Source organism: Penicillium subrubescens, assembly GCF_028828155.1.
Source record: "Penicillium subrubescens strain IBT 31985 chromosome Unknown utg000001l_segment0_segment0, whole genome shotgun sequence".
Lineage (NCBI taxonomy): Eukaryota > Fungi > Ascomycota > Eurotiomycetes > Eurotiales > Aspergillaceae > Penicillium > Penicillium subrubescens.
The window spans coordinates 2,153,261-2,180,355 of NW_026643151.1; the positions used below are offsets into that span (position 1 = coordinate 2,153,261).

The following is a 27,095-nucleotide window of genomic DNA, read 5'->3' on the forward strand; positions in this document are numbered from 1 at the left end:
CGTCAAATTGTGCTCACCGAGATCTCCGAATGTCATGAAAACTGGGGAAGAAGAAAACGCGGGGTTCGGCTATTGCCCCGACGTCGGCTAATGGAGAACGGCTGGGGCAGAAGCCGACGGCGTTCTGGGGCAAAACTTAGAATAATAGACTCTAACGCCACCACGGAGATTCACAGTGGTTTGAAATGTTTATTGTAGTTGGAAATTGGTAGTGGTACAAATGCCAAAAGATCAAATTAATGTTCAGCTGGTATGAAAATCTGCAGAACCTTACACGCACCGCCCGACTGCTCCCTGTGTTGTAGCTTGTGACATCACACCTAGTATACGTATACAAAGTCTTCGTTCTTCCAGTCTGTCAGGTCCTTGAACGCATTGTCGTTGGCTACGCTTTGCACGGGAACGCCCTCCTTGTCGGTGTGGGCGGCTCCAACTTCGTTCATAGAGTGGTCGAACACCTTGGCTTCCTTGCCGGCGGCAACACGTTGCTGCTCGTGCTTCTTGTTGAGAATTCTGAGGTATCCCATGTTCAGACTAAAAGGCATCGTTAGTATAAAAGATAGTGAGCCATCGGGAGGTGGAAACGTACAGGACCAAGCAGAACAGAATACAGAACAGGGCGAGGCTATTGAATGTCAGTATTAGTTCCGAGGTAGCGTTGCTTGTGCACTTACTTGGAGAGCAGTCCACGGCGGTACAGAGGTGCCTCCTCAGTGGTGTAAAGAGTGGGACCAACGACCTAAAGTTCCACGATTAACCTTTCGAATGCCTGGTTGTTGGGTTGAGAAGCGCTACATACATTACCCACGCACTGTCCCACAATAAGGATACCTGTGGTGACCTTCTTCTTCGTCTCACCGGCCGTGTTGGCAGCAGACCAGGAGTAGACCAGAGGAGCTGAGAAATAATTAGAACCATAGGAGTCTCAATCGGTACTTAATAACTTACTAATACCAGGGTAGACAGAGATCTATTTTTCAGGAACCAAGGATTAGCAAAAGCAAGAGAAGAATGCAACCTCCGAAAGCACAAATCACTCACAAGATAGTATCCCGCAAGAAGAGGTCCCCTATGAGCGGCGTTGTGGGCGATATGCAAAAGCATCACACAGCCTGCAATGGGAGGAAGACAAAGAAGCGCCAGAACTGGACCCTTCTTCTTCCAGTAAGTGGCTAACCAAGCACCACCCATGGTGGCAACAAGCTGAACAGCACCAAAAGGCACATTCAGCAGGATTGTGTTGAGGGAATTGAAACCAAATGACTTGACAATAAGAGGACCGAAGGTAGTAATTCCGCCGCTTGGAATGCTGTGATCTGGTTAATGACTTCACAATTTTGTGGGTGTGGTCAGTGATTCTTACGAAATGGTAAACATCAGGGCAAACCAAAACCAAGACTTGAGATCTAAGCAGGCCTCCTTGACATGGTCCCATTTCCATTCGTGGCTCTCGATACCTTGCTGATTCATGCGCAGTCTGGGTATTTGTCAGTGACGGCACCTCTGGCAAACATTCATGATGTGAGCGATTTGGGTATGTACCTCTCAATAGCGACGAGCTTGTCTTCTTCGTTGAGGAACTTGGCGGTTGTGGGGGAGTCGGGCATGAACAGGCTATTGAGTGAGGTGTTAGTTATGTTACAAGCCAATATGATCGGTATTACTTACAGAACAGCGACGGAAACACCAACAGTGATGAGACCAAAGAACAGGAAGATGATCTGTTATGAGCTGAGCGATTATTCTCCCAAAGTTTTCTTCTCATAGCTTACCTGGTAGGGCTCAAAGACCGAAGACTTGATGTGACCCAGGCCATAAGTGATCAAACTTCCAACCTATGGACTGTATTAGTGTCCGCTTTGATGTCTATCACTCAAGTGTCCAAAGAAAGCTCACCATGTTGACCACACCATTCATTGCGTACCAAGAGCCCAGTCTGACGGGCTGTTCGAGTCGTCGATACCACATCTGCGTGACGGCGATGAATGCCGGGGCTGGATGTTCCAAAATTAGGGACAAAGCATTTTTCATTCCAAGAAGATGGACTTACCAATGCCCGCCTCAAAGATACCCAAGAACATGCGGCAAACCAACAGGCCAGCAAAGCTATTGGCGGCTGTCATGCAAGACAGAGAAATACCCCAAAGCAGGACTGATGCAGCCATGAACTTTCCCATGGGCACTTTGACCAGGAGATAGGAGACCAGGGGCTGGAAGATCAGCTGGGCCAGGTAGACCACTGATCCCAACCAGGAGTACATCTTGCCATGAAGATGGGCTTTCTCGACCAGGCCGAAGACAGACGCATAGGAGAGGGTTGACTTGTCGAGCTGCTGGAGGAAGTAGATTGACAAAAGGATGGGTAGCAAGCGCAGATCAATTTCACGCAGGACTCGTTTGTTGTTCTCTGGCGTCAGGGTAGTCGAGTATCCTGCATGTTCAATCAACTGCAGTGCCTGGTCCTGTTTGGGACGGGCATCACCATGCACCGCTGGAGTAGCCTTGCCAGCCTCCACGGCTTCGATGGACTCGACAAACTCATCCTGCTGACCCTTCGACTGGGAAATCTCTCCAGGGTGCGACATTGCTAGACTGAGCAACGGGTTGTCAAAAGGGTAATAACGTGAATGACCAAGCAGAATTCAACAGACTCTCGAGATGAACGAGACACCCGATGGCCCTCTCAAAAAAGCAGGGGTGAGAGGCAATAGTTATATCAGTCTCGGAAAGGATCAACACTGGGGAAGATTATTAGGGCTCGCCGCACCCCGTGGGGAAACTCAGTTTATGATCACCCCGGTCGACCGCACTCCAAGTCCGATGTCTGGCAGAGACGGTCTGGAGAACTCTAATGCGTCCGCATCATCCTTGTCGACTTGCTGAACCGCTTGTCCACACGAGTGTCCAAGTCCCGAATGGAAGCAGGCTTTTTGCCGTCCCGGGGAACTTCCGTTAATCGGACCAATGAATGCTGTTACGAGCGGAGACTGTTGTCAGATGTTAGACGTGGTATTCACAAGGGTGGTTAGCACGGTGCAGGCCGGGGAAGTCGGGATTACTGGAGAAGGATTAGCTGTCGGCGTTCGGCTGGCAGAACCGACTCTATTCACGTGGCGGATGAAAGTTTCTGGATGTTGGGGATGTTGGCGTTTTTAGCTTCGGGCTGGGCGAGTCTCGTATGGTCCGGTTCGGCTTGTCTGGTCCGGGGCCCCATTTTCTCACTTCACGCGGACGCTGTGGAGAGTCGGTCGACGAGTGCGAGTCTGCGACTGGGTATCGGTCCATCGGGCTTTCTAGTGATCCTCTGGCACCGTCTGGAGGTCACCTGAGCCCTTCTGGAAGATCCTTTCGTGGAAGGTGTAGTGGCAATTTGAAGCGTTTGTCTGGGGAAAGTAGAATCGCTAATTCGGGGATACGTAGTAAAGGAATGGGAGTACATATCATAGTTATAGCATAGTTACTAGAGTACATAGTTCAAAGGTTTGAGCATAGAACCCAGAGAAATAGACCGACTAATGCTTTGATATTTCTTATAATCTTTTTCAAAAGGTCTTTGTAAATGTCTTTCGATTCATCTTTCTTGACAGCACCGATACCGTCACATTGGTAAGTGCTAGCATGATTTTGAAAAATTTCGGTGTTTCAAACTCATGGAACAGAAGATTGTAATACTACTACAACTTATCGTTGCTTTAGCAATTTTCACTTTTGAGGCATTTTGTCTGGGGAAGAGTCGCCGCCTCCCCTCGGAGATCAGCCCCGATCGCCGACTGTATAGTTGCCCCACGTCTGCGAAGCTCTCCAACAATCGGGTGCGGGGAATGACGAGACACGCTTTGCACTCAATGTTACAAATAAACTGGACTGCCAGGTTGGTCTGATCTCAATTCAATCCTCGTGAAGTTTCCTCGCGAATTATATCCCAATCATGCCTCAAAGAGAGATCTGCCCGAAGGGCTACCAACAGGTCGCCTCGAGCGCGCAACAAGATGCCTCTGTGCATCTCCGCAGCTCCTCCGGCAAAACTGCCTTTGACTTCTCCTTCGAGGTCGTTCGCCAAAACCTCTTCCGGGTGACATTCTCCTCTGCAGAGCGCCCAATTCCTCCCTACCCCAACGTTACCAAGCCCGAGACAGATCTCAAGGGCCTCAATATCTCCGCCAAGGAGGAAGCCACCTGGAAGACCATTGATGTGGCCGGCGTCACCGCGAAGGTGGAGTGGGAGCACACACCAGTCGTTTCTCTGTCTTGGTCAGGCTCCAACAAGCCTCTACACCGCGATCTGCCTCTCCGGTCATACGTCGCCGACGGCCCGGGTGTTGCTCACTACTCCGTGCATGACCGCAATGCTCTCCACGTTGGTCTGGGTGAGAAGGCTGCGCCAATGGACCTCACTGGCCGCAACTTCCAGCTCACTGCTACCGACTGCTTCGGCTACGATGTTTACAAAACCGATCCTCTCTACAAGCATATTCCTCTCCTAATCAAGGCCACACCGGAAGGCTGTGTTGCCTTGTTCTCTACTACGCATGGCCGGGGCTCATGGTCGGTTGGCGCTGAGATTGACGGTCTCTGGGGTCACTTCAAGATCTACCGTCAGGACTATGGCGGTCTGGAGCAGTACATGATCGTTGGTAAGACCATCAAGGAAGTTGTCCGTTCATATGCTGAGCTGGTTGGTTTCCCACTGCTGGTTCCCCGTTGGGCCTACGGATATATCTCCGGTGGTTACAAGTACACCATGCTGGATGGCGCAGACAAGGCATTGCTTGAGTTTGCTGAAAAGCTCAAGCATCACGGAATTCCTTGCTCTGCTCACCAGATGTCCTCCGGTTACTCCATTGCCGCTGTGGAACCCAAGGTTCGCACTGTCTTCACCTGGAACAACGAGCGTTTCCCCGATCCCCAGGATTGGATTTCCAAAATGCACGAGCATGGTATTCGTCTCATCACCAACATCAAGCCCTTCCTGCTCGCCTCCCACCCTGATTTCCAGCGCCTGATCGACGGTCGTGGTTTCTTCACCGATCCCGAGACTGACAAGCCTGGTTACATGCGTCTTTGGAGTGCCGGTGGTGCCACCGGTGGTGACGGCTGCCACATTGATTTCACCTCCGAGGTCGCTTTCAAGTGGTGGTTCGAGGGTGTAAAGAGCCTGAAGAAGGTCGGCATTGACGGCATGTGGAATGACAACAATGAGTACACGCTTCCCAGCGATGATTGGACTTTGGCACTGGACGAGACGATGGTCAACAAGGATGCGAAGAAGATTACCGAGAACAGCGTCGGTCAATGGGGTCGTGCCATGCATACCGAGCTCATGGGCAAGTCTTCCCACGATGGTCTGCTGGATGCGGAACCCAACGTTCGGCCTTTCGTCCTCACCCGCAGTGCTACCCCCGGTACCATGCGCTACTGCGCCAGCACTTGGAGTGGTGATAATGTCACCAGCTGGGAGAACATGAAGGGTGCCAACGCTCTGTCTCTGAACGCAGGTATTTCCCTACTACAGGTAAGATCATGCTCGAACCACCTGAAATATTACTCCAAGAGACCTAACCATGATTCCCTATAGTGCGAGGGACACGACATTGGCGGTTTCGAAGGCCCCCAGCCCTCCCCCGAGCTCCTCCTCCGTTGGATCCAACTAGGCTGCATGTCCACCCGCTTCGCAATCAACTGCTTCAAGACCTCCCCCGACAACAACGCCGTCGGCGAAGTCATCGAGCCATTCATGTACCCCGAGATCACCCACCTAGTCCGCGACGCCATCAAGCGCCGCTACGAGATCCTGCCCTACATCTACTCCCTCGGTCTGGAGAGCCACAAGAACGCTTCCCCCGTGCAGCGCTGGGTCGGTTGGGGCTACGAGTCCGACCCAGAGGTGTGGAACAACAAGACTCTCAAGGATGGCGAAGAGCAGTTCTGGCTCGGCGATAGCATCCTCGTCGGCGGCGTCTACCGCTCCGGCGTCACCAGTGCAAAGGTCTACCTCCCCCGCAAGACCGGCGATGTCTTCGACTACGGCTTCGTCAACATGAATGCTCCATACAACTACCTCGCCTCCGGCCAATGGGTGGAGATCGAGTCCCAGTGGCGCGAGAGTATTCCCCTCCTCGCCAAGATCGGCGGTGCCATCCCCATCGGCAAGGACGTGCATACCCGTGTCCTTGATGACGAGACCGCCGCCTCGCAGGGCGTCAAGGAGATCGATGACTACCGTGGTGTGGAGATTTTCCCGCCGCAGGGTAGCTCGTACAGCGCCGTGTTCAGCAACACCTGGTATGAGGACGATGGTATCTCGCAGGAGCCTAAGACTGCGGTGTACACGCTCAGCTATAGCTCGACTGCGGAGACCGTTTTGGTACACTTTGAGCGGGATGAGACCGCTGGCTTTGTTCCTGCTTGGAAGGAGCTGGATGTTATTCTGCACAATGGTGATACTCGTCGTGTTGTCACTAGCTCAGGCCAGGAGATTGTTTTCAAGGAGACGGACTCTCGGGGTCGGGCTGTGTATACCGTCAAGGCTTGAGTGGTGGAAAAGGTTATGAATTTTTTTGTATTATGAAACTCGTGGCGGATGGCTCTTGCCAGGGCCATTGATGAATATAGATAGACGTTCTACGGTTGGGTTGTATAGATGAATAGATTGAAAGGACTATTCCAATATGAGAACTACTTGAACTATTAGATCTACAAATGATCGTATCTACGAATGATCTTGTCTCATAGTTGAATGGACGGATGAAATGAGAATTGTAATATTTTAGACCCAATCAATGAAACATGCAAGAAATTAAAACAGCAAAAGAAATATGACTTGTTAATACATGATGTGCTAACGCCCACGAGGCGAGGAATCATCTATACAATACAAGGCCAGGAACCCGGCGCTCATCTCCACACAAAAACCCACCAAGATAGACCAAAGCCTCTAAGCTCAAGCCTGCTTCGCCTTATCCAACTCTGAACCAGGCGGTGCCAGACCCGTAAGCGGATCCAAACGCAACTGGCGCGCCGTAATAGGCTCATAGTCCGTCTTCCCCTGGGCAGCCATCTCCAAACGCCTCTTCTGACCAGCCTCACCAGCGCGTCCCAAAATCCCAGCAATCAAGCAAGTTCCTCGGAGCGTATCATCGTTGGCAGGAATCGGGTAGGTGACACGGGTGGGATCAGCATCGGTATCAATAACACCAATAGTAGGCACATTATTCAATCCGCACTCATGCAGCAGAACCACATTCTCCAATGGGTTCAGCACAACCACCAAATCCGGCTTCACGGACGGACGATCCGCCAAATCGGCCTTGAACTCGGGTAACTCCTCATCCATGGCGTTAACGACCTTGGTCTCACAGTGGCCCAGAATCTGCTGTCCGTTCGTCAGCGAGCCGGGGATCCACCGCTCAAAGATGTGGTAGCCCTTGGCTAGCTCGGCGGCTCGCACGACAGCGCGCTTCTGGCCCTTGCGGGTACCGGCGAAGAGGATGATACCGCCACGAGCGGCGACTTCCTCGACAACCTTCGCCGCGCGACGAAGGTAGGCTGCCGTAACGTCTAGGGATATTATGTGCACACCTTCGCGGATACCGAAGATGTACCGGGAGTTCTGCGGGTTCCAGCGCGAGGTCGAGTGGCCCAGGTGTGTGCCGGCAGCGAGGAGCATCTCGAGGGTGACGTCGGAGGGCTTGGGGGGATTGCGGATGATATTTTCGGGGTCATAGGATTCTTGCACGGCGGAGCCGAGGTTGTTGAATTTGTGCCCTGGAAGAAAGGAGAGAACGTTGTTAGCTGTTTGGGCTCTGCTTTTTTCGAAGGAAGGGTGTGGTGATCCTCACTCCGCTTCTCCAGCTCACCCCATTGCTGTCGGGGATTGAGTTGTGCGTTATTCCTTGATGCGTGGACGACTTCGTGAAGAGGGTTCTCTGCAGAAGCGATTGACTCCGGTGCTTGCACCGCCGTGTCAACTGGTGTCTCTGTGGAGAGGAATCGAGTGTAGGCCGGAGCCTGGCGGTTCAGGGCCAGTAGTTGGCGGCCTTGAGAGAATTGAGATGGTTAGTTTAACCTGATATATCCAATGATAGGGCAATTTGAGAATACTCACTCTGCCGCATACACAACTTCCGTACAATCATTTTGGATGTGGTTGCTTAGTCGGAGCAAGAAGCGTGTTCAAGATTGCAAGTCCGCGCGAACTTTTGTCGGGCTTGGCAGATGGCCTGTTGGTTGGCCTGATGCCTGAGGCCTGAAAGTCACACTATCCACGCTAGTCCCTATTGAGTCACGGGCGGTCGGACTCGGCCCCACGTTCATGTGGCGAGTTGGCAAGTTTGCCAAGCATGGCAAGATTATGTGCATTATTTACAGCTACGGAAAGGCCGATCATGGCGTTTAAATGATGCAATTCTGATTCTCCACTAGGAGCCCTTTCTTGATATCAATGCAAAACGGTCGTGGTACACATGAAATTTAAGCATAATATGGAAAAGGAAGGAACATCGCAATAATGGATACAAAAGCATGCGCAAACCAGCCCATTCCCGTTAAAGACAATAGAAGGAAATTCATAAGTGTGTCGGGGTCATCACGGTGAGAACAAGCGAGTCAAGGTAAACAGAACGGAAAATGGAGCCTGTAGAAAGACAAGCTGTTTACTTCTTGAAGAAGCCGCCGAGCTGGTCCATCATGCCACCGCTGCTGCCGTTGTGGCTGGGAGGGGGACCACCGTAGGGACCGCCGGGGTGACCACCGGGGCTGGCATCGCGCTTGTGCTTCTTGAGAGCGTCCTCAGCGATGCTGCCGATGATGGCTCCACCGATTGTTCCGAGGATGCCGTGGTTGGCCTTGTGGCCAGCGAAACCACCTGCGGCACCGCCAGCGAGGGCACCAGCGAGACCACGCTCGCCATCCTGTGCCTGGCCGGGAGCCTGCTGCTGATCATATCTATGGAATACTGTTAGCGTGATGTCGCGAAGATGAGGAGTGTGGGGAATGAACATACCCAGAGCGGTTGTAGTCCTGGTTGTAACCCTGTTGCTCGCCGCCGTACTGGTGCTGTTGCTGCTGGCCGTAGCCCTGCTGCTGACCATGCTGGGGCTGTTGGGATCCAGAGTAGTAGTCGTTGGAAGAACCCTGACCCTGCTGCTGGTGTTGCTGGTGCTGGCCATAGTTGTCCTGGCCGTAGCCGCCCTGCTGACCATAGCCCTGCTGGGGGTAACCCTGACCCTGCTGGCCGTAGCCACCCTGGTTGTAGCCCTGGTTGTTGTTGTAATCGCCGTAGCCAGACATGTTGATGTGTGTGAAGATGGAAAGGTTTGGAGAAGAGGATGGAAGACTCAAGTGATGAGCGATGGAGAAAGGAGGAAGGAGCTGATGATGTGAGAGCGGGATGAGGAGGAGGGGTCGTGGCCTTTTTATAAGTTTGGTACCGTCCCTCCGGTAATGGGATCAATTACATTGAGGATACTCGTCCGTACCGAGTTCAGAGTCAGAAGAGTGGAGATCAGAGGGTGCGATCACGTATCATGTATCATCGAGGGGTAGTTTCATACGTACATCTGCGTACATGTTGTAATGCCAATCCAATGATCCTTTGCATCGGAGCCACAGGGCTGACGGAACGGCCCCCACATGGTCGCAATTTTACGGAACGACGAGGCGCAGCTCATCAGCCTTGCACTGCTGCCCACTTTGATCGTGCATGCCCATGCCTTTCTCACCCTTATTGTTCTATTCAGGGCTCGGCAGTACAAAACTGCAGAGCACCGCCACAGGCAACAACTAAACAGTGGTGCGTCCAACCCATCAGGGTAACAAGCCTGTGGCTATGCCTTTTCATAAGGCTGAGCCACGGATCTCCACACGTGCGGCCCGTACACGTACCATACGGAAGCAACTCGCAGTGAATTCTGGGAATCCATAGAGTGCTAGGAAACTCGTCATCCAGTTACAATACAGGCTTGGCTCCCCGAAAATAGCTCATCTCATTTCCCACGCCTTACGGCCTTAACGGAGTTTCGGCTAACTAACAAGTATGGAGTATACGTACCCAACTTTGTACCTACCCTAGTAGGTATTACCTACAGAACGATGAATATTCCAGAAATTCTGTGATCTTCCCCTCGAAAACTGCGCTGTCCGTGATTCGTTACATTGATACGTTGGGGTTTTGCTGGCGCCACCTCCATTCAGGGGCCACGGACACCTCATCTCTTACCATAATCGGAAACTTAATGCCTTACTGCCTAATATGTACTGTTTAGAAAGTCATTTGGTCACATGACTTTCAGGTCCTTCAATCCACGCAGATCGTATAGATGAAGGTAACCAACCCAAGATCGCTGAAAAATCAAAGCAGTGTTAGCTGTGTCATTTAGGTACCATAATTCTAGTAAGTGGGTAGTCAGATAACTTTTTCGGCAACTTGTATGATCGAGTAGGATGTAATGGAATAAATTTCCTACTATGGCAGGAGATGAGGTGCCGGAGGCATCCGAGATGAGGTGTATTTCTTATTCCTCACCATGATAATTTACAGTACCTGAGTACCACGAATCCTCGCTCTACCAGCGCCAAGGTCTTCCATGGTTGAGCGACTCCGCTCAGCCTGTAATTTATGCGCAATGCCGAGGAGATCCTCACGGTCAGTCTGCGAAATTATTCTCGCTGCCTAGCGGCGCTAAGCCCCAGCAATAGTCGCCCTCTTGGCTCGGTGTAACATCCTCAGCCCTGTAGATTATCATAGGCGGCAATATTCGATAATAATACAATACATACGGATTACAGTACAATACTACAGGACCTCTCCATCGTGCCTGTCTGCCCCCACTCCGACTTTTGGGGGGTGTGGTTGCACACAAAACACCCCGCTGCGCCGAGATAATCGCGGCGACTGGCGGTAAGTGGCATCGAAAAAAAGAAAAGTATCGCATGCATGCATGCGCCGCTCGGGTCTGCCGATGTGCCAGTATGACACCCTCGTCATCATCTGTCTCTCCTGCATTGAGCTTGATGCTTTGCAGCCTTCTTGTCCCATCATCCCCGGAGTTATAATAATAGCGCGGGCGCAGGCGCTGTCATCAGTGATTCTTGACACATTATCCTGGGCAAATTTTCATAGGTGCCGCAAGAATATTGCACCATCTATCAAAGAGCAGTACATCGAATTAGACTTCCCCAGGCGCAACGAAGATCAGATGGCCCGCGTCTGTCACACGGCTAGGCCGAGGTGTCCCCATTTTGATGGACCTGGTGACCGTGTTTGACTCAAGCAGAGCTGTGGCTTCGAGAAGGATGTATTCTCCTTGATCTAGTGATCGCACTCGCTATCTTGTTCTTGTGAAGGTGCAACAGTGTTCAATCACAATACTTACCCCCTCCTCTCTTTGCCTCTTTGGGCACTTTTCGCCGAGGCGCCCTATGAAGCGTGAAATGTGGACTCTATTCGCCCTTTTCTGTCCAACCTCCATACTTATACCCATCCTGACGGCCGCGAACCAAAATTTAACATGGCCGTAGTATGTTTTGTTGAGTCTCGGAGATAATAATCTTTTTGCGTAGAAACTGTAGATAGTAGTCCCGTGCCGCCAATCCATCAACATATTCCTCAATTTTATACTTAGTCCACCCAACCCCGAAGGTCCTTCGGTCTCACCCCCACCACCCACAACACGGAAGATCAGGTAGCCACTTCCAATCCTTCTATGGTGATCACAAACAAATCCATGCGATCAACAACAATGGAAATCCCAAGCGGATGTGGGCTTTACAAAAGTCCAATCACATCTTCTATCTTTCTGGCCTCTTAAGATCGGACGAACACCCTCGTGCTGCTCATCACCCGCTGATGCAGCCAGCCATCTGCCCGAGTCCACTACTAGCTCAGCGTCTCCATCCGGTGGACGGTCACTGTACAAGATGAACCTGCTGATCCACTTTGCACTTTTTCTTTTCTTTTTGTATAGCACTAACTCACCGTACCGTGATGGGTCAGATCACTGTGTGCATTGCTAGATGTATAAAGCGAGGGAAGTGATCGTCGGTTAATAGGTGACGTACCTAACTAGTAGTTGTCCGCGCTAAGGTCGTTGTATAAAATTTTGAATTTTATCAATTTTGACTCTCTACTTCTTTTTCCATTTCTGCATCACACTTTCTGCTATCATTCGAAGTTCTCTTCTTCTCAAGATGCTCCTGCGTTCAGCGTTCGCATATCTTTTCTTCGGCCTGGCTGCCGTATCAGCAAGAACTCCACCCAAAGTATACATGATTCGACATGCAGAGAAACCCCCCAATCGAGATGATCATGGCTTGACATTAGACGGGATCAAGCGAGCTCAGTGTCTGCGCGATATCTTTGGCCAAGACTCGGACTATAACATTGGGCATATTATGGCACCTACAGTGAAGTGGAGTGAGTCGCGTGCCTTTGATTACTGCAGAAAAGCTCTTTGGAGTAGGGACGACACATTTAAGCAGCCGATGAACTAATCGTAGTCTCCCCCCCAGATGGAGAACACCGGCGAGCTTATATGACCGTTCTCCCTCTCGCAAATGACCTTGGTCTCGAAGTTGATGCCCACTGCTCGCGCAAAGGGACACAATGCGTCGCGGATACGATTCGGAATTACAATGGCCCCGGCAATATCCTAATTGCCTGGCGACACAAGAATATGGGGGAAATTCAGGAGCTTCTGGGCTCCTATGATCCACTTGAATATCCTGAAGACCGGTAGGTAAAATTATGTTTGTTGATTTCTTGGTCTAGCGAAGATCTGCGACTCGCGCCGGAGGATTCCGCTTCGCGATCAGCACACCCTTTCTCGGTTCTCGGCCTTGAGACCCATTTTCGGGAATCAAAGTCTCGGAAATTTTGAAATTTCGGATATGATGAATGACTGATGACTGTCTTAGATTTGATCTCATTTGGACGATCCCTTTCCCATACGATGAAGTCACGGATATAAAAAGTGAATTCTGTCCGGGCCTCGACTCCCGCCCGGTGCTGGTGGTACAACATTGAAATGAGGAGCATAACCACTTTTTGAGTGCTTATACGTCAGAGAACAAGATGGAATCTATGTCATGGCTAGTATAAACATACGAGAAGTTAGATGGCACCCGTTTCTATAAATTTCTATGATTTGGGCTCACGCCGATGCATCAGCCGCAAGTATGAATACATGCGGGGTAAGGGCCTTTTGAGTTACCCTGTAGAGACAAAGCCTCCACGGACTCTGGAGCTATGGGGCATGCCAAGGGCATCTAGGCAAAGCCTGGATGGATCAGTTCCTTTGCCGAACGGCCCATGGCGGGGTAAACTTCCTGATCTGGGTAAAATTTGGGCCAAAGTTGTCTGCTAGTAGCAATCCAACTCAGGTGGAAAGCAAGTCCTGAGAGTTGAGAGTTTGCTGTGTCCGCTCTATCATGTTAGAACTGGCTTTTCATAAAACAAAGTCCTCGTCGAAGTAATAAATATTTACAAGATACCCCGTTTCTCCCAACCTTCTACTTTCAAGATCACTTCCTATCTCTTCATTAGTCCATCATCAATATTTATCATGTGCACCCTACAATTCTTCAACTACCCAGGGACTGAAGCCAACTCAGAATCCTTCCACTACTCCCAAGCTGTCAAAATCGGCACGACAGTGAAAACATCCGGTCAAGGTGGTTGGGACGAGAGCGGAAATATTACATCCAACATCGAGGAACAAGTTGCCATCGCCTTTGAAAATGTCGACAAGGCTTTGAAGGAAGTTGACTCGCGCCTGTCTTGGGAGAATGTCTACGCAGTACGAAGCTATCATATCAATGTGGAGGAGACATTTGATTTGGTCACCAGCAAGTTTAAAAAGATCCTTCCGAACCATCGCCCGATTTGGACATGTGTGGAGATTGGAAAGCTGGGAATCGAGGGGATGGTTATCGAGATTGAGGTCGAGGCATATTGTCCATTCTGATGCTTGCCGTGAAGTGTTCCTCTTGTATATAATCTGGCCAGATTCAGTCGTCAGATACCAGTACGAGATCAGTTGATGAGGGAAGGAATTTGTTGTTCTACGATTCTTTGTTCGCGAATCCCTAAATCCTCTCCACTATTTTATTAGTCCTTTAAAGGTGGCTTGTGAAAATAACCATATCAAAGGTTTGAGGTTTGTACTTGCAGGGAATAATGATAAGAGGTAGTTTGGGTAAAGGAATCTACAGGTCCTTTGGTCAGGTAGCTAATGACTATACCGAAAGGGGAAGGTTCTTGGGCAACACCAGATTGAGAGAGATGGCGAGCGACGATAGTTAGCTGCCCCGCATCTCTTGGCCCATTGTGAAGAACCCTAAGCGATTGAGAGACACTAGTCTGTGCCAGCGGTGCTCTACAAATAGCGACCTGAAACTTTTGCTTGTTAAATACAGTCTGAAAACGTCCAGGGACCCAACCTAATTCAAGCGTCTTAACATAGCTTTATATCAATCAGGAAACTTAGTCTCAACAGAATGAATCAACAGGCAGTATTAGAAAGACCTATAATACTAAAACATCCCTCCCTAAGGAAGTAAACATATCCGCCCATGTGCCCTCTTGTTTCTCAGACTGCCAGAGTCCTTCCAAAGCGGCACGAATACTCAACAGAGAATTAAATCGAATAGTCCGGTAAATACAATCAATCTTACCAAGGATATCCTTCTGGTGATCTTCAGTGAATGAATGAGCACCCACAACGTAGACGGGAAATATAAGACAGTTGTGCGCCTTAGAGCTGCTGCTGATTTCGTTGATGCAGCCCATACAAGAATTAACGTGTTGTTGTACCAGGCTGTGCCTTGGTGGTAGTCCGCAGACTGCGCGATATAGATATATTAATGCGCTATGCTGAAATGCTCTTGTAAAGGCAATCGTCTGGTTCATTCGTTCGAGTTCGCCCCGGGAGACAGTATCCTCTTCCGGACACTCAAAGTGATTTAAGCTCAAGATTTGGAAAGACGGCTGGAGACACCGTTCAAAATCTCGGACCTTTTCAATATCAAGATCCTCGTCACCATTCTGTATTGACTGGTGATAGAATGCTAGTTGTGCCATGGTGCGAAATACGGCTGCCAAGGTAATGCCGTAAGTCTGTTTCTCCCACCAGACGGGGCCGCGCTCGATATCGAGCCAAATCCTAGCGGGAAAACATGGAGGCCGAGCATCGAGTAAAGCCCGAGTCAGATCTGTAGACGCGAATTCGGACAGCAACATGTGTGGAATCTCCTTCTCACTCTCGTCCATGAGTACACTGAACCCGCCGAGCTGCTCCACGATTGCGCGTACTCCAGCCTGGTGGCTCGTCGTCGACGCCGACTGTTCTGTACAATCAATATACCCATCTAGAAAGTATAATAGCAAGACGGCGACCAGTACTCGTGAAAGTGACTCGTTGTTTGACAGACATTCCCGTAGTTGTTTCCGGACCGAACCCAGGCAATTCGACCGCTTATCGGTTATAATTTGTTGATGAAAAGGACTATTATCCTGCCGGAGAAGTCGATGCGCCTCTGCTAATTCGCACATTGCCAATAGTACAGGCTCAGATTCTAGCGCGAGTGAGATCGGCGGTGGACACGGCTGAGTTGCTGTCGATAACAACGGCCATAGTGCTGCCTGGAAGTAGTCGAGAGCCTTTAGTTCCCCTGATGCTAGTCTCGTACTGTCGAAGACCTGCTTGGACAGGCTTAGCTTTGGAGGTGAGGCCGGCGTTTGGTATGAGATTGGGGCGCCTTTCGTGGGCCGTGAATTCCAGCGCACAAGGATCTTGTCGAAACTGCATTTGGCCCCCGAGAGAGTACAGCGGCGACACCGCGGTTGGCTGAGATCGCATTTCACACGACGCTGTTTACATGGCCAGCAAGACCCCTGAACCGTTCTTTGGCGCTTTGTGGGCATTTCTTCGAAATCACAGCGTGTTGTTGCTTTGGGGAGTAACCGAGTTGGCGAGGGGGTTCGTCGCCGGTGAATCAAGTGGAGGGAGGCAACTGAGACGCTGAAGTTGGGGGTCGCGAGCGAAGATTGGAGTAGAGAAAGATAGGCCCAGTAGAACGGTTCAAGCTTGGCATTAGGCTTGGTACAAACAGTTGCAGATAATGACAAGCAACCCGACGTATAACTGGTGATGCCTCGAGAGTTCTGGATCTCACAGGCTATCGTCGGGAAATACTTCTCAACTTCTTCTCACTCCGCCGTACCTCTGAGTCCACGAGTCTTCGAAATCGCCACTGTTCTGGCAGGACTGAGTGATCAGAATCTGAAGACGCGGAGGTTACTTTCCGCGTTGGAAATGCGGGGAAATGGCCTCGGGGCCTTGGGGCTCTTATCAGTCGTCCCGAGTCTCCAATCGCCGACTCGTTAGCCAAAGGCTGTTTGGCCTACCAATTCTGGTTAGTGGCTTGTCATGGCCAAAAAAGTTACCAAAAGTGGCTTAGGTTGATCAAGAGTAAGACTACGCCGGGATCAAGTAATGACCTAGACGATGAAGCCTGTCTATAACATCCTTATTTAAAGGGTTCGTGGCTTGCTACATATACCTATCTGTGATGAAGTTGCAACATATAGCAAGCGCGACCGAACCCTTTTCTCGGAATCAACCACGATGATCTCTAACGGAGGTTTCCCAATGTCTTCAGGGCCCCTCTCTCTTCTAGGAGTCGGTTTCTCAGGTTTCACCTGGCTGTTCTTAAGGTGGCCGTTCCATACCAAAGCCCATATCGCTGAGGCAGAGGAGCAAAAAAAAGAAAATCTGTTCATCACGCCTCTACCTACTCCAGTGACAAATGACACTTTGAGCACGTCTCCCAAATTGTATCGTCCATTCAGACATGGCCCAAACTTCATCACCATGGGCATTCGCAAGCTCAGCTGGGACAATTGGATCGAAATGGACTCCTATTTCCTTCGATATCATGACATGAAGGCATCAGAGCTGAAAAAAGACTTCAATGCTCATGTGAAGTATGTTGATAATGCAATGACCCGAGATGCGTGTTTCGAGCTATATGAGGAGTTGGTTCGATATTTGACACATCGGTATCCTAAGGTCTATCGCTTGGAAGGAGGCAAGGTATACAACAGTCTGACAAAAGAAAACTTTCCTTTCCCAGCATGTATGTCTAGCCTTCTTTCTACCTCGAACTGGTTCAGTTCCCACTAATCTTGAATTTTAGCAACCCCGGACGAGGCACTGGCAACTTCGGCGCTTTTGGTTCAAGACGATTTGATTATCATGGTTGAGAACGACGGTAAACCACCACAGCCATGAGCCCAGTATATCAGAAGCTGACCTACGGTAGATGGGCAATATCATCTTGACGCCGCAGCAGTTTGCCTCCCTGGCTTCTGGCGTCTCAGGGAGAAGTTTCGGATGTCACTCGACACACTGCATTTCGAGGCTGGTGTTCCTCACTATGCTGCCAAGTTACAAAAGTCAATGAATCGGTTCTTTCAGAACCTCACGCCCGACAAGCCAGTCGAGAGAAACAACGTACGGCTAAAATTCTGTTTCCCGCCATCTGCCCTATACTCACCGTCTCGCTAGTTCTTCATTCAACTTGACGATGGACTCCACTGGTCACATCGCATGGGTGACCAAGCAGGTACAGAAGTTGCATGTAAGTCAGTCGCTGTTACAAGAATCATGCATCCTACTAACGGCTACATCTTGGCACAGCGTGGGCCACTGCAAACAGCAAGGAGCTATCTATTGATGAAATACACTTCCGCTCCGAGCGACAGACCCTCCGCCGACTGCCACGCTCCAAAGCTGTCGTGTTTACTGTTCGGTCATACTTTGAGCCAGTAACACGAATCGCTCAGGAGTCACACATTCCAGGTCGTCTGGCTGAAGCGATTCGAAACTGGGACGAGACCGTGTCATTCTACAAGGGCAAGTCACATTGGGACAAGATCCTGCTCCCATATCTCGATGAGCAAGATCAGCTACAGAAAGAGCGAGGAATTATGGAGCAAAATGAGGAGCAATCGTTCCCGTATTAGGAGAAATATTACAAATCTCACATATGAACTGCAAACATTAAACTACTGCAGAAACCTGTTCACTACATCAAGAAACTCATTAGGCTTGGAAGAAAAGACGACATGTCCGGTTTCGAAAATTTCGAGCTGGGATCCGGGGATAGACCTATGCACGAGATGTGCAATGTCAACCGGGAAAACGATATCTTTGAATCCCCAGATGATTAAAGTGGGCACACAGATAGACTGTGCATCACTTCGAAGGTCATGGCGATCGTCAAGAAAGCTTCGCCAAAGGGCCGCTGCGATCGAAGCTCCCTGCCATGTCCTCGCCTGGGATGCCGCCTTTTGCGAAATTGCTGTATCACTTGGTGTTTGTGACTTCATATACGCGGGAATCATATATGGCAGTACTAGGCGTGCTACTACCGGAAAACCAAGGCAGTAGCAGAAAAACCGATTAACGACATTCCAAGATGGAAAGCCGCCCGAATTCACCAGTATGAGGGATTGAACGCGTTGTGGATGGGTGATGGCTAGTCTTGCAGCTGCGAAACCACCCACCGAATTGCCTATAATGATAGCAGGAGGTAGATCAAGAGCTGTGACAAAGTCCTCGAGGACCTCTGCCATCAGGACTGCACTCGGATCTCGAGATTTTGTTGTAGTCTCTCGCGAGGCACCATGCCAAGGCCAGTCAAGTGTTATTGTTTGGAAACGATCGGCTAGTCGAAACACGATCGGGTCAAAGTCACGGCTATCATGTAGCGAAGCATGCAATAAAAGCAAGGGGCGGCCCTCTCCACGAATAGTATAGGACACATCGCCCGCTCGAGTTGATACTGAAGCTGTCATGTCGATCTCTGGGAAGCCGTTCGCCGTGGACGTTGGGAGAGTCTGGTTAAGGAAAGGAATCAGGCTGGGCGACAGTGACACACATATGCTCTATTGATCTGACTCAGACCTACAGGGCTGCAGAGAGCGACTCGAGCCTCTCAGAGCGTCAGCATTTAATTTGAACACTTCCTTGAGTATTATTTGAAGTTCTGCATAGACTAATGAACTTTAATTGGCTTGAAGTCAATGGATACGAGCCGGATTAACCAATCTCGTGCTGACATAAATCCATAGAGATTGAATGGCAAGGTCACAGCCAACAACACATGAATTATCAAGGTAATTGTTTTGTTCACGTCATAGAAGAATAAAAGAAGGGTTCTGAAACAAAACACGGCCATTTGTCGGACTTTGCTTTACTCGGTTCGGGATCCTCCGTGTCGATCCCGATGGAGTCCGTCGCTTGTTGGCAACACGCATCCAGGCTGCCCCCAGCCGATCCACCATGATCATCATTATCATTCATAAGCGCTCTCCTCGTTCATTTTCGTTTGGCTGTTCGGCTACTTGATCGGCCTTATTAATCTCCGGTCGATCGGCCCGAACCCTGAGGGTCAACATCATCTGGCCAAATCACAGAGGGGGTGGGAGTGTGATGTCTCACATCTCCATTCTCCTTGGGGAAATATGGGGATGCAGAAGATGAGATCACTTCACATCTTGGGGTACATAAAGACTGAATAGATGCAACAAAGGTGCTGAAAACATCAATCAGCATCTTCAACTCACAATGTTGTGCCTCGATATCTTAACTCTCGCCTTGCTTGCACCGGCAGTTGCATCCTCTGCTCTGCACCCTTCTCGTCGCCAGTCGGGGCTTAGCGGGTTTATTCAGTCGGAGTCGGCAGCTTCTCTCCAAGGTGTCCTCAACAACATCGGGGCCAATGGCACTGGAGCATCCGGTGCCTCATCTGGCATTGTTGTGGCATCGCCCTCCAAGTCCAACCCAGACTGTTAGTCCCCAAAAATGAGTATATTGTTCCGTTTGTTGACAAGAATCAGACTTCTATACTTGGACACGAGATGCGGCTTTGACCCTCAACATGCTCGTTGACCGTTTTATCGCGGGGGACAGCTCGCTGGAGTCTGTGATCCAGCAATACATTACTGCACAGGCTAAACTCCAGGCCGTCTCCAACCCCTCTGGAAGCCTGTCCGATGGCTCAGGCTTAGCAGAGCCCAAGTTCAATGTTGATGAGACTGCTTTTACTGGCGCATGGGGTCGTCCCCAGCGAGATGGACCTGCTCTGCGGGCAACGACTCTCATTGCCTACGGTAACCAGTTGATCGCCAAGGGAAAGCAGTCCGTTGTCAAGTCGAACATCTGGCCAATTGTATCGAATGATCTCAACTACGTGGCCCAGTACTGGAACCAGACTGGATTTGACCTCTGGGAGGAAGTTCAGGGATCCTCCTTCTTCACCATCGCCGCACAGCACCGCGCCCTGGTGGAGGGAAGCACTTTCGCCAAGGCTCTAGGGGAGACTTGTGATGGTTGTGACTCTCAAGCACCCCAGGTTTTGTGCTTCCTCCAGGACTTCTGGAATGGCACTGCAGTCATCTCCAACGTGGCGAACAATGGACGGTCAGGTCTTGATGCAAACTCTTTGATTAGTTCGATCCACACCTTCGACCCTATGGCTTCCTGTGATGACACTACGTTCCAGCCGTGCTCCGCACGCGCTCTTTCCAACCATAAGCTTGTGGTCGATTCCTTCCGTTCAATCTACACCATCAACAGCGGCAATAAGGCTGGAAGTGCTGCCGCAGTTGGGCGTTATCCCGAGGACTCCTACCAAGGCGGCAACCCATGGTATGTATAGAGCCCCTGTCACTCCATGAGTAAAGCTAATACATCTGTAGGTATCTGGCCACGCTCGCAGCTGCTGAGCAGCTCTATGACGCTCTCTATCAGTGGAAGACTCAGGGCTCTCTGTCAATTACTCAGATCAGTCTGCCATTTTTCCAAGACCTCGTGTCTTCTGCTGCTGTCGGTAACTACTCAAGCACCTCCGACACATACTCTTCTATCACCAGTGCCGTCAAGGGATACGCGGATGGATTTGTGTCTATCGTTCAGAAATATACGCCCAGCAATGGATCCTTGGCTGAGCAGTTCACCCGTGACAATGGCACGCCAACTTCAGCCGGCGATCTCACCTGGTCTTACGCTGCTTTCCTAACTGCTGCATCTCGCCGCGATGGATCTGTTCCTGCCAGCTGGGGTGCTTCTACTGCCAACAAAGTTCCAACTCAGTGCCAGGGAGGCTCGGCTACCGGCTCATATGCGACTCCAAGTGTGGGCTCGTGGTAAAGGAAAGTCCTCTCCGGGAATGTACAGTGGAACGGATCGATGACCGAAGGAGAGATATGGGGAATATAGAAGAAATTGATATCAACATAGATAGAAATTCACTATCAGCTGGAGACTATCTCCCTGATAAGTACAATGAGCATACCCAGTTAGTCACTATTACCTTAAGCTACGATGTTTTCTTAGTCCTATACGTAGGTGTAGTTCATGTATGGGACCAGTTTGGGTGTACATCTGAGCCATCTCTCGTAATTAACATTGACGTTCTGTAGTAATTATGGTGATGTAAAGTAGCTTTTCTCAATTGCAATTGAGGTTTAAAGTCTTGGAACTCAATAAGCTGGCTCGTGTGTCACCGTGATTGTTGTGTGCTGGTACACCTGGGGCACGGGTCCGAGTTCGATCGCGTCTTTTGGGACGCTCGCATCCGTAGAGCCTCCCCTTTGATATGTCGTGCAGATCGTAGAGACAGGACCCTGGTCCTCTGACTTCATTGAGTGGAAGTTGCCTTGTTTTGACGTCTTATGCCCACTCTTTGAGAGGTCATGGTAGCCATCATCTCTCTTCGTCCTCGTCTCAGAATCCAAGACAATACTCCTTCAGGTCAGGGTATACTGAAGATTATCACAGAACCCGGAAAGCGTCATTAGGGCGCCCGCAACACAAACAGGTCATGTAGGTAGGTACATGGGTGGTGGGGCTGGGCGGCAACCTGGAACACCAGATTCTGAGATTTGCCGTAACCGCAAGTCAGCAACACCCGCTCAAGAAATATTCAGTTCCGCATCTATGAGAAGTGAGCTTGAATGTAAGCTGTTTAATCTACCTGATACCTTATTTCCCGATTCAATGGGGGACGCGTCAGTGTGAATCTTCCGACGGTACATGTACCGAACCCGAACCAAGATCCCCACAGCACAAATCGTGGTTCCCCGATCGTTGATCTCGCTTAGCCTTTGGCGCGTTTCAAGATCTCGGTACTTAAGGCGAACTCCATGCCACTAATTAATCTCAGACAAGAACTAGCTTGATTCGAGCCTTGTGACCTGACGAATAGGGCATTATGATGCAAGGGAGCCGTCATAATTGATCCGCGGAAAGATGTGTTTTTCTCGCATTTTGGTGATCAAGAGGAGGTTGGTAGTACATGATTCGCAAGTTATATCCGCCTGTTGAAGGCCTGTACGTCGTTTATTGTTCTATGCTCAGTCAAACCATTGGGCAGACGAGAAAATGAAGGTTGAGCTGCATAACTTGTGCTAACGCAGGGTACGCAGTAGCCACAGCAGGTTTTGAAACACACTATGCAAGGCGAAATTGAGCGGCTGATACAGCCATACCCAAATCATATCTCTATCGCAATCCCCAGGGTAAAATCTGGGACTTGCAATTTCCTTGTCCTCTGTTTGTCGCCCATGGCTAATGCTAACGTCGATGGAGTCAAAGAAGGCTCTGCATTGCCGAGAGTGAACGCGTAGAAAAGCTTGACCTGAAAGACCTTAAATAGAGGGCCTATCTCCTTGACATGAAGCTCCTCAGGACAAAAGTTTGTTTCAATATATTTCCCACACTTTCATTTCTTTAAGCTTCATTGATTGAAGTTCATTTTCATTCATTTTCTCCTATTCAAACCAATTCCGCTGCGCGTGATTCGACTCTTAAAACAATGACTCTCTCTAAAACTGCAAGCTTCCTCCTTGCTTCGGTTGCGCTGGTCGCTGGCCACGGTTATGTCACCAGCATTGATGTGGATGGCACAACTTATGGAGGCTATCTGATTGATACATACTACTATGAGTCCGATCCTCCAGAGCTGATCGCCTGGTCCACCACCGCTACCGATGATGGCTACGTCGCTCCTACTGCATACGACGATCCCAGCATCATTTGTCATCGTGGCTCGGCGCCGGCAGCTCTCTCTGCACCAATATCCCCGGGTGGTACTGTCAAATTGACCTGGAGCACTTGGCCTGACGACCACCATGGCCCCGTTATCACCTATATGGCAAACTGCAATGGCAACTGCTCTGATGTTGACAAGACTGCTCTGGAATTCTTCAAGATCGACGCCGGTGGTTTGATCGACGATTCTACGATTCCCGGAACATGGGCTAGCGATGAGCTCATTGCGGCTAGCTACAGTCGTACCCTCACCATTCCCACCGATATTGAGGCCGGTGATTATGTCCTTCGCCATGAAATCATTGCCCTGCATGGTGCTGAGGATCTGGATGGTGCTCAAAACTACCCTCAGTGCATCAACCTCAAGGTCACTGGCAGCGGCACCGCAACACCCAGTGACACCCTTGGTACCGCACTGTACAAGGATACTGACCCCGGTATCTACGTCGATATCTGGAACACCCTTACCACCTATGTCATTCCTGGTCCCACTCTATATACTGCCGGAAGCACCGCCACAGCTACCAGTGCCGTGACCACTAGTTCGGCCACTACCAGCTCAGTCACCGCCAGTGCTGTTAGCACTAGTGCTTCCGCCGAGGCTGCGGTCTCTGCAAGCTCTACCGCTGAGACTACTGTCGCATCTCAAACTACCCTGGCTACTACTTCACGATCCGACCCCACTGGCCAAGCTCAGCCTAACCACCATGAGCGCCCTGCCGCTGGTGGTGTCGTTCCCACCACCTCTACCGCTGATGCGGCTGCTACTACTACCACTACTACCTCCAGCTCTTCAACTGCTACCTCTGGAGTCCTTAGTGGTGCATGCAGTGAGGAAGACTACTGGTACTGCAATGGCGGTACAGCCTTCCAGCGTTGCGTCAATGGCGAGTGGGATGCTTCGCAGAGCATGGCTGAGGGTACCGAGTGCATCGCCGGTATTTCTGAGACCCTGATCATCTCCGCTTCCAAGAGGCGCCGAGAGGTCGCTCACATGCGTCGCCATCACGTTCGCGCGAATCTCGCTTAAACCACAATTACAGAGAATTTCCGATCAGAGATATTTGGCACCGGAGCTTTGGAACTCTCACTGAGCTTGGTATTGAGCAACGTTCCTTGAAAATTCTAGATGGTCTTGTTGTTGACAGGGACAGCCTTCCCTGTCACCAGGATGCGAGGCGGGAAAGATATGGATTGGGATGGTACGACGTGAAATTGTGGTCAATGTTTTTCCACGTCAAAGCAGACATTTCAAAACCTGTTCTCTAGTTCAATGAAATACCATGGTTCTTCAATCCCACAACCTCATACTCGAACTCATCGTGCGGAGCGTAGCATAATAGGCGTAAGCAGGCCGCCTAAGGCGGGAAAGTCTTTTCAATGAACCTTGATCATCCTCATAATTTGCTCTCGAATCATTGTATGGAAAGTTTCTTTTCTGTCAGACTCAGCAAGGATGCCCTAACAAGATACAGGAATGAGGGCCTGAGGCTGGCATAGATCTGAGCGAGATGATTCGCTCCATGCAAGATTTTGCCCCGCTTCACCCAATCAGCCTCTTGTGGTGCTCTGCTTGCGGCAGTTTGTACCTGTCTACCCGCATAACTGGTATGTGTGAAACACCCTGCGGCGAAAATAAATATGTGACATTTCCCTCCATTTGTATTCTCGAAAATTGTGCAGTGAAACTGATTATCTGACATCCAATATGGCTAAACAATTGACCTGGCTTGTTACTGGCTGCTCTTCCGGCCTGGGGGAGGCTATGGTCAGGGCTATCCTAGCAAAGGTAGGTTCGAATAGCAGGAGACGATAGTCGTTGTCATATCTGACATCAATTTAGGGGGACAAAGTAATTGCCACTGCTCGTGCGAGTCAAGGCATTAGCGGTTCTGAACGTCTGTCCGCACTAAAGGAAGCTGGTGCTGCAGCGCTCGAGTTAGATGTCACATCTCCCCAAGAGCAATTAGATGAGTTAGCCAAGACAGCATGGGGAGTATATGGGCACATCGACGTCCTGGTCAACAACGCTGGCTACATTGAGAACGGAATTCTAGAAGAAATGAGGTCAGTGCCGAACAGCCAGACTAGTCTCTCTGTTTTTGAAGTATTGGGCTGAATAATGAATAGCGAGGAACTTGTCACACGCTCCCTTCGCGCGAATGCCCTTGGGCCTATCAACTTGACTAGGTCTTTTCTCCCCATGATGCGTGCCCGCAAGACGGGGACTCTTCTCTTTGTCGGCTCAGTGAGCGTATATTATACGATGCCGTCCACTTCCAGTTACATTGGATCCAAAGCTCTCCTTGAGGGGCTTGCAACCAACCTTGCAGTTGAGGTTGCTCCATTTGGACTTCGCACTTCGATTCTTACGTTCGGTCATTTCCGAACTGACATCTTGTGCCCAAGCAACCTACACGCCCGTGCACCAAACAAGCTGTCCGACTATGTAGAGGCGAACAATGAGGTGCGAGAACGTATCAAAAACGCTCATGGAACCTGGCCAGGAGACGCAAGAAAGGGATGTGACCTCGTGGTGGATGCGGTTAGGGGCGAGGGAAGATGTGCCGGTAAAGATCTTCCTTTGCGCTTGCCTATTGGATCCGACACGTTCGGAATCATGCGCGAGGACCTCCAGAAGAGGCTACAGGTCTGTGATGAGTGGGAGAATATCATGTCCAAGACAGACTGTGAATAGATGATTTATCATTGAGACTCTTCAACACACCATCAGCCGGTGTAAATTGATTCGTTGTTTTTCCAAAGAGCTGTCATTGACCTCGGCTTGATAGCTCCTTGCAAGAAGGCAAATGGGAAGACCGAGTCCTATTGAGAGGACTTGTCCGCAGCACTGGCCTCCGCCGCCAGTGCTAGTACCGATCTCTTCTCTTTCTCAACACCCAGTCGGCGCTGGGCCGTGTCGCAATGCACAGGATTTCCACACTCGCATTCACCTCCATCTCTAAGCCAGCGATAAGTTATGCTCCAGCGGTTGGTGCGCGGGCGCTGCGTCCCATCTGCCAGGATATCATTCTTTCGCTTTTTGATGCCATGGGTCCAATGTAGTCTGGAGTCTCCCGCCATCTGCATCATGCTTCGTGGAGTCAAATCAATGTCGATCCGCTCATCTCCCCTTCGAAACTGCATCACCGCCGGCCCGCCGAGCGATAACGCGTAGAGCTGATCATATGGACCGTGTGCGTCAACATGTGGCGGGATACCAGCACCAGGTGGATAGTACTGGAGGCAAACTTGATCAGGGGGTCGAACTTCGGTAGTCGGGATGAGTGGCTGCAACCATTCAGGAAATTTCTTATATGGGATGTCTGGATCTATGCCAAATGTCTTATAGTCGAATGTGTAGCCGTAGTGGAGTGACAGACGGCCGGGGCGATCAGCCCATTCTAGCTCATTTTGGAAGATTGAGATGAGGCGCCGCTCGTGTTCTGGGGTGATAAAATCATCTTCCCAAAAGATGCCCTGGGGCTGGACAGGCAGCTCTTTGAAACTGCTCCGCTCTTCCATGCCCCGACTCCAATTTTCATTGATGTGATGTGATGAAGCCTGCACGATGGGTGCCGGGGAGACTTCGCACGTGACGGCAGATTTTGCGGTGTTTGTGTGTTTAGCCCCACTCGCTTCAACATGGGAGGAGCCTCATCCAAATTCCCCAGAACTGGATGGTTGCTGAAACTCCTTTGAAACCATTTTAAATGGAAAAAACTCCAACAGACCGGTTATAACGTACGCTTGCCAACTGTGTGATTCCGTTTGAGGCCAAGGGGCACCCCTTATAACAGCCTAATGTCTCTTCGCGCTAGCTTCAGCAGGGATACTACCTTAGATCACATCCCGAGTTGAACAACCGAGTCATGTCAGAGTTGATTCTTTGTTTACCATGATAGCTAACGCAGCTACTGCTAGGTGCCCTGGTCCCGAAATTCAGGTCCAGCCGCGAAGTCATCGGCTTTTCTTTTTGCT

At 50.3% G+C, this 27,095-nt stretch overlaps 13 protein-coding genes across 13 annotated transcripts; 8 read left to right on the top strand and 5 right to left on the bottom strand.

Annotated features, from left to right (window-relative positions):
• Positions 1-320: 320 nt before the first annotated feature.
• N7473_000710 (uncharacterized protein) lies at positions 321-2,585 on the bottom strand (the record flags this gene model as incomplete). The annotated part of the gene is made up of 12 exons (XM_057146650.1): positions 321-534; positions 590-625; positions 675-739; positions 800-897; positions 949-970; positions 1,042-1,309; positions 1,364-1,477; positions 1,543-1,614; positions 1,669-1,721; positions 1,773-1,835; positions 1,897-1,994; positions 2,051-2,585. The coding sequence occupies 12 exons, from the start codon at positions 2,583-2,585 to the stop codon at positions 321-323; spliced, it is 1,638 nt and encodes a 545-aa protein (XP_057014536.1).
• Positions 2,586-3,928: 1,343 nt separating this feature from the next.
• On the top strand, positions 3,929-6,532 carry N7473_000711 (putative alpha-glucosidase; the record flags this gene model as incomplete). The annotated part of the gene is made up of 2 exons (XM_057146651.1): positions 3,929-5,512; positions 5,576-6,532. 2 exons carry the CDS (start codon positions 3,929-3,931, stop codon positions 6,530-6,532), a joined length of 2,541 nt encoding a protein of 846 aa, XP_057014537.1.
• Positions 6,533-6,745: 213 nt separating this feature from the next.
• Positions 6,746-8,225, bottom strand: N7473_000712 (mitochondrial 37S ribosomal protein uS2m). The gene is made up of 3 exons (XM_057146652.1): positions 8,105-8,225; positions 7,839-8,036; positions 6,746-7,764 (listed from the first exon to the last, which is right to left on the bottom strand). Exons 1-3 carry the CDS (start codon positions 8,133-8,135, stop codon positions 6,941-6,943), a joined length of 1,053 nt encoding a protein of 350 aa, XP_057014538.1. The 5' UTR covers positions 8,136-8,225; the 3' UTR covers positions 6,746-6,940.
• Positions 8,226-8,651: 426 nt separating this feature from the next.
• Positions 8,652-9,288, bottom strand: hel10 (putative high expression lethality protein Hel10; the record flags this gene model as incomplete). The annotated part of the gene is made up of 2 exons (XM_057146653.1): positions 8,652-8,943; positions 9,002-9,288. The coding sequence occupies 2 exons, from the start codon at positions 9,286-9,288 to the stop codon at positions 8,652-8,654; spliced, it is 579 nt and encodes a 192-aa protein (XP_057014539.1).
• Positions 9,289-10,464: 1,176 nt separating this feature from the next.
• On the top strand, positions 10,465-10,695 carry N7473_000714 (uncharacterized protein; the record flags this gene model as incomplete). Its single annotated transcript, XM_057146654.1, has 2 exons — positions 10,465-10,504; positions 10,538-10,695. 2 exons carry the CDS (start codon positions 10,465-10,467, stop codon positions 10,693-10,695), a joined length of 198 nt encoding a protein of 65 aa, XP_057014540.1.
• A 1,491-nt stretch (positions 10,696-12,186) lies between these two features.
• On the top strand, positions 12,187-13,021 carry N7473_000715 (putative phosphoglycerate mutase family protein; the record flags this gene model as incomplete). The annotated part of the gene is made up of 3 exons (XM_057146655.1): positions 12,187-12,412; positions 12,496-12,730; positions 12,913-13,021. The coding sequence occupies 3 exons, from the start codon at positions 12,187-12,189 to the stop codon at positions 13,019-13,021; spliced, it is 570 nt and encodes a 189-aa protein (XP_057014541.1).
• A 538-nt stretch (positions 13,022-13,559) lies between these two features.
• Positions 13,560-13,961, top strand: N7473_000716 (uncharacterized protein; the record flags this gene model as incomplete). Its single annotated transcript, XM_057146656.1, has 1 exon — positions 13,560-13,961. One exon carries the CDS (start codon positions 13,560-13,562, stop codon positions 13,959-13,961), a length of 402 nt encoding a protein of 133 aa, XP_057014542.1.
• Positions 13,962-14,521: 560 nt separating this feature from the next.
• N7473_000717 (Zn(II)2Cys6 transcription factor) lies at positions 14,522-15,919 on the bottom strand (the record flags this gene model as incomplete). Its single annotated transcript, XM_057146657.1, has 1 exon — positions 14,522-15,919. One exon carries the CDS (start codon positions 15,917-15,919, stop codon positions 14,522-14,524), a length of 1,398 nt encoding a protein of 465 aa, XP_057014543.1.
• Positions 15,920-16,868: 949 nt separating this feature from the next.
• Positions 16,869-18,022, top strand: N7473_000718 (heme-dependent oxidative N-demethylase family protein; the record flags this gene model as incomplete). The annotated part of the gene is made up of 5 exons (XM_057146658.1): positions 16,869-17,133; positions 17,194-17,268; positions 17,320-17,510; positions 17,565-17,637; positions 17,697-18,022. 5 exons carry the CDS (start codon positions 16,869-16,871, stop codon positions 18,020-18,022), a joined length of 930 nt encoding a protein of 309 aa, XP_057014544.1.
• Positions 18,023-19,628: 1,606 nt separating this feature from the next.
• Positions 19,629-21,212, top strand: N7473_000719 (glycoside hydrolase family 15 protein; the record flags this gene model as incomplete). The annotated part of the gene is made up of 3 exons (XM_057146659.1): positions 19,629-19,851; positions 19,901-20,711; positions 20,762-21,212. 3 exons carry the CDS (start codon positions 19,629-19,631, stop codon positions 21,210-21,212), a joined length of 1,485 nt encoding a protein of 494 aa, XP_057014545.1.
• Positions 21,213-22,878: 1,666 nt separating this feature from the next.
• Positions 22,879-24,144, top strand: N7473_000720 (AA9 family lytic polysaccharide monooxygenase; the record flags this gene model as incomplete). The annotated part of the gene is made up of 1 exon (XM_057146660.1): positions 22,879-24,144. The coding sequence occupies one exon, from the start codon at positions 22,879-22,881 to the stop codon at positions 24,142-24,144; it is 1,266 nt and encodes a 421-aa protein (XP_057014546.1).
• Positions 24,145-24,822: 678 nt separating this feature from the next.
• Positions 24,823-25,812, top strand: N7473_000721 (SDR family oxidoreductase; the record flags this gene model as incomplete). The annotated part of the gene is made up of 3 exons (XM_057146661.1): positions 24,823-24,903; positions 24,958-25,181; positions 25,245-25,812. The coding sequence occupies 3 exons, from the start codon at positions 24,823-24,825 to the stop codon at positions 25,810-25,812; spliced, it is 873 nt and encodes a 290-aa protein (XP_057014547.1).
• A 128-nt stretch (positions 25,813-25,940) lies between these two features.
• On the bottom strand, positions 25,941-26,639 carry N7473_000722 (uncharacterized protein; the record flags this gene model as incomplete). Its single annotated transcript, XM_057146662.1, has 1 exon — positions 25,941-26,639. One exon carries the CDS (start codon positions 26,637-26,639, stop codon positions 25,941-25,943), a length of 699 nt encoding a protein of 232 aa, XP_057014548.1.
• Positions 26,640-27,095: the final 456 nt, after the last annotated feature.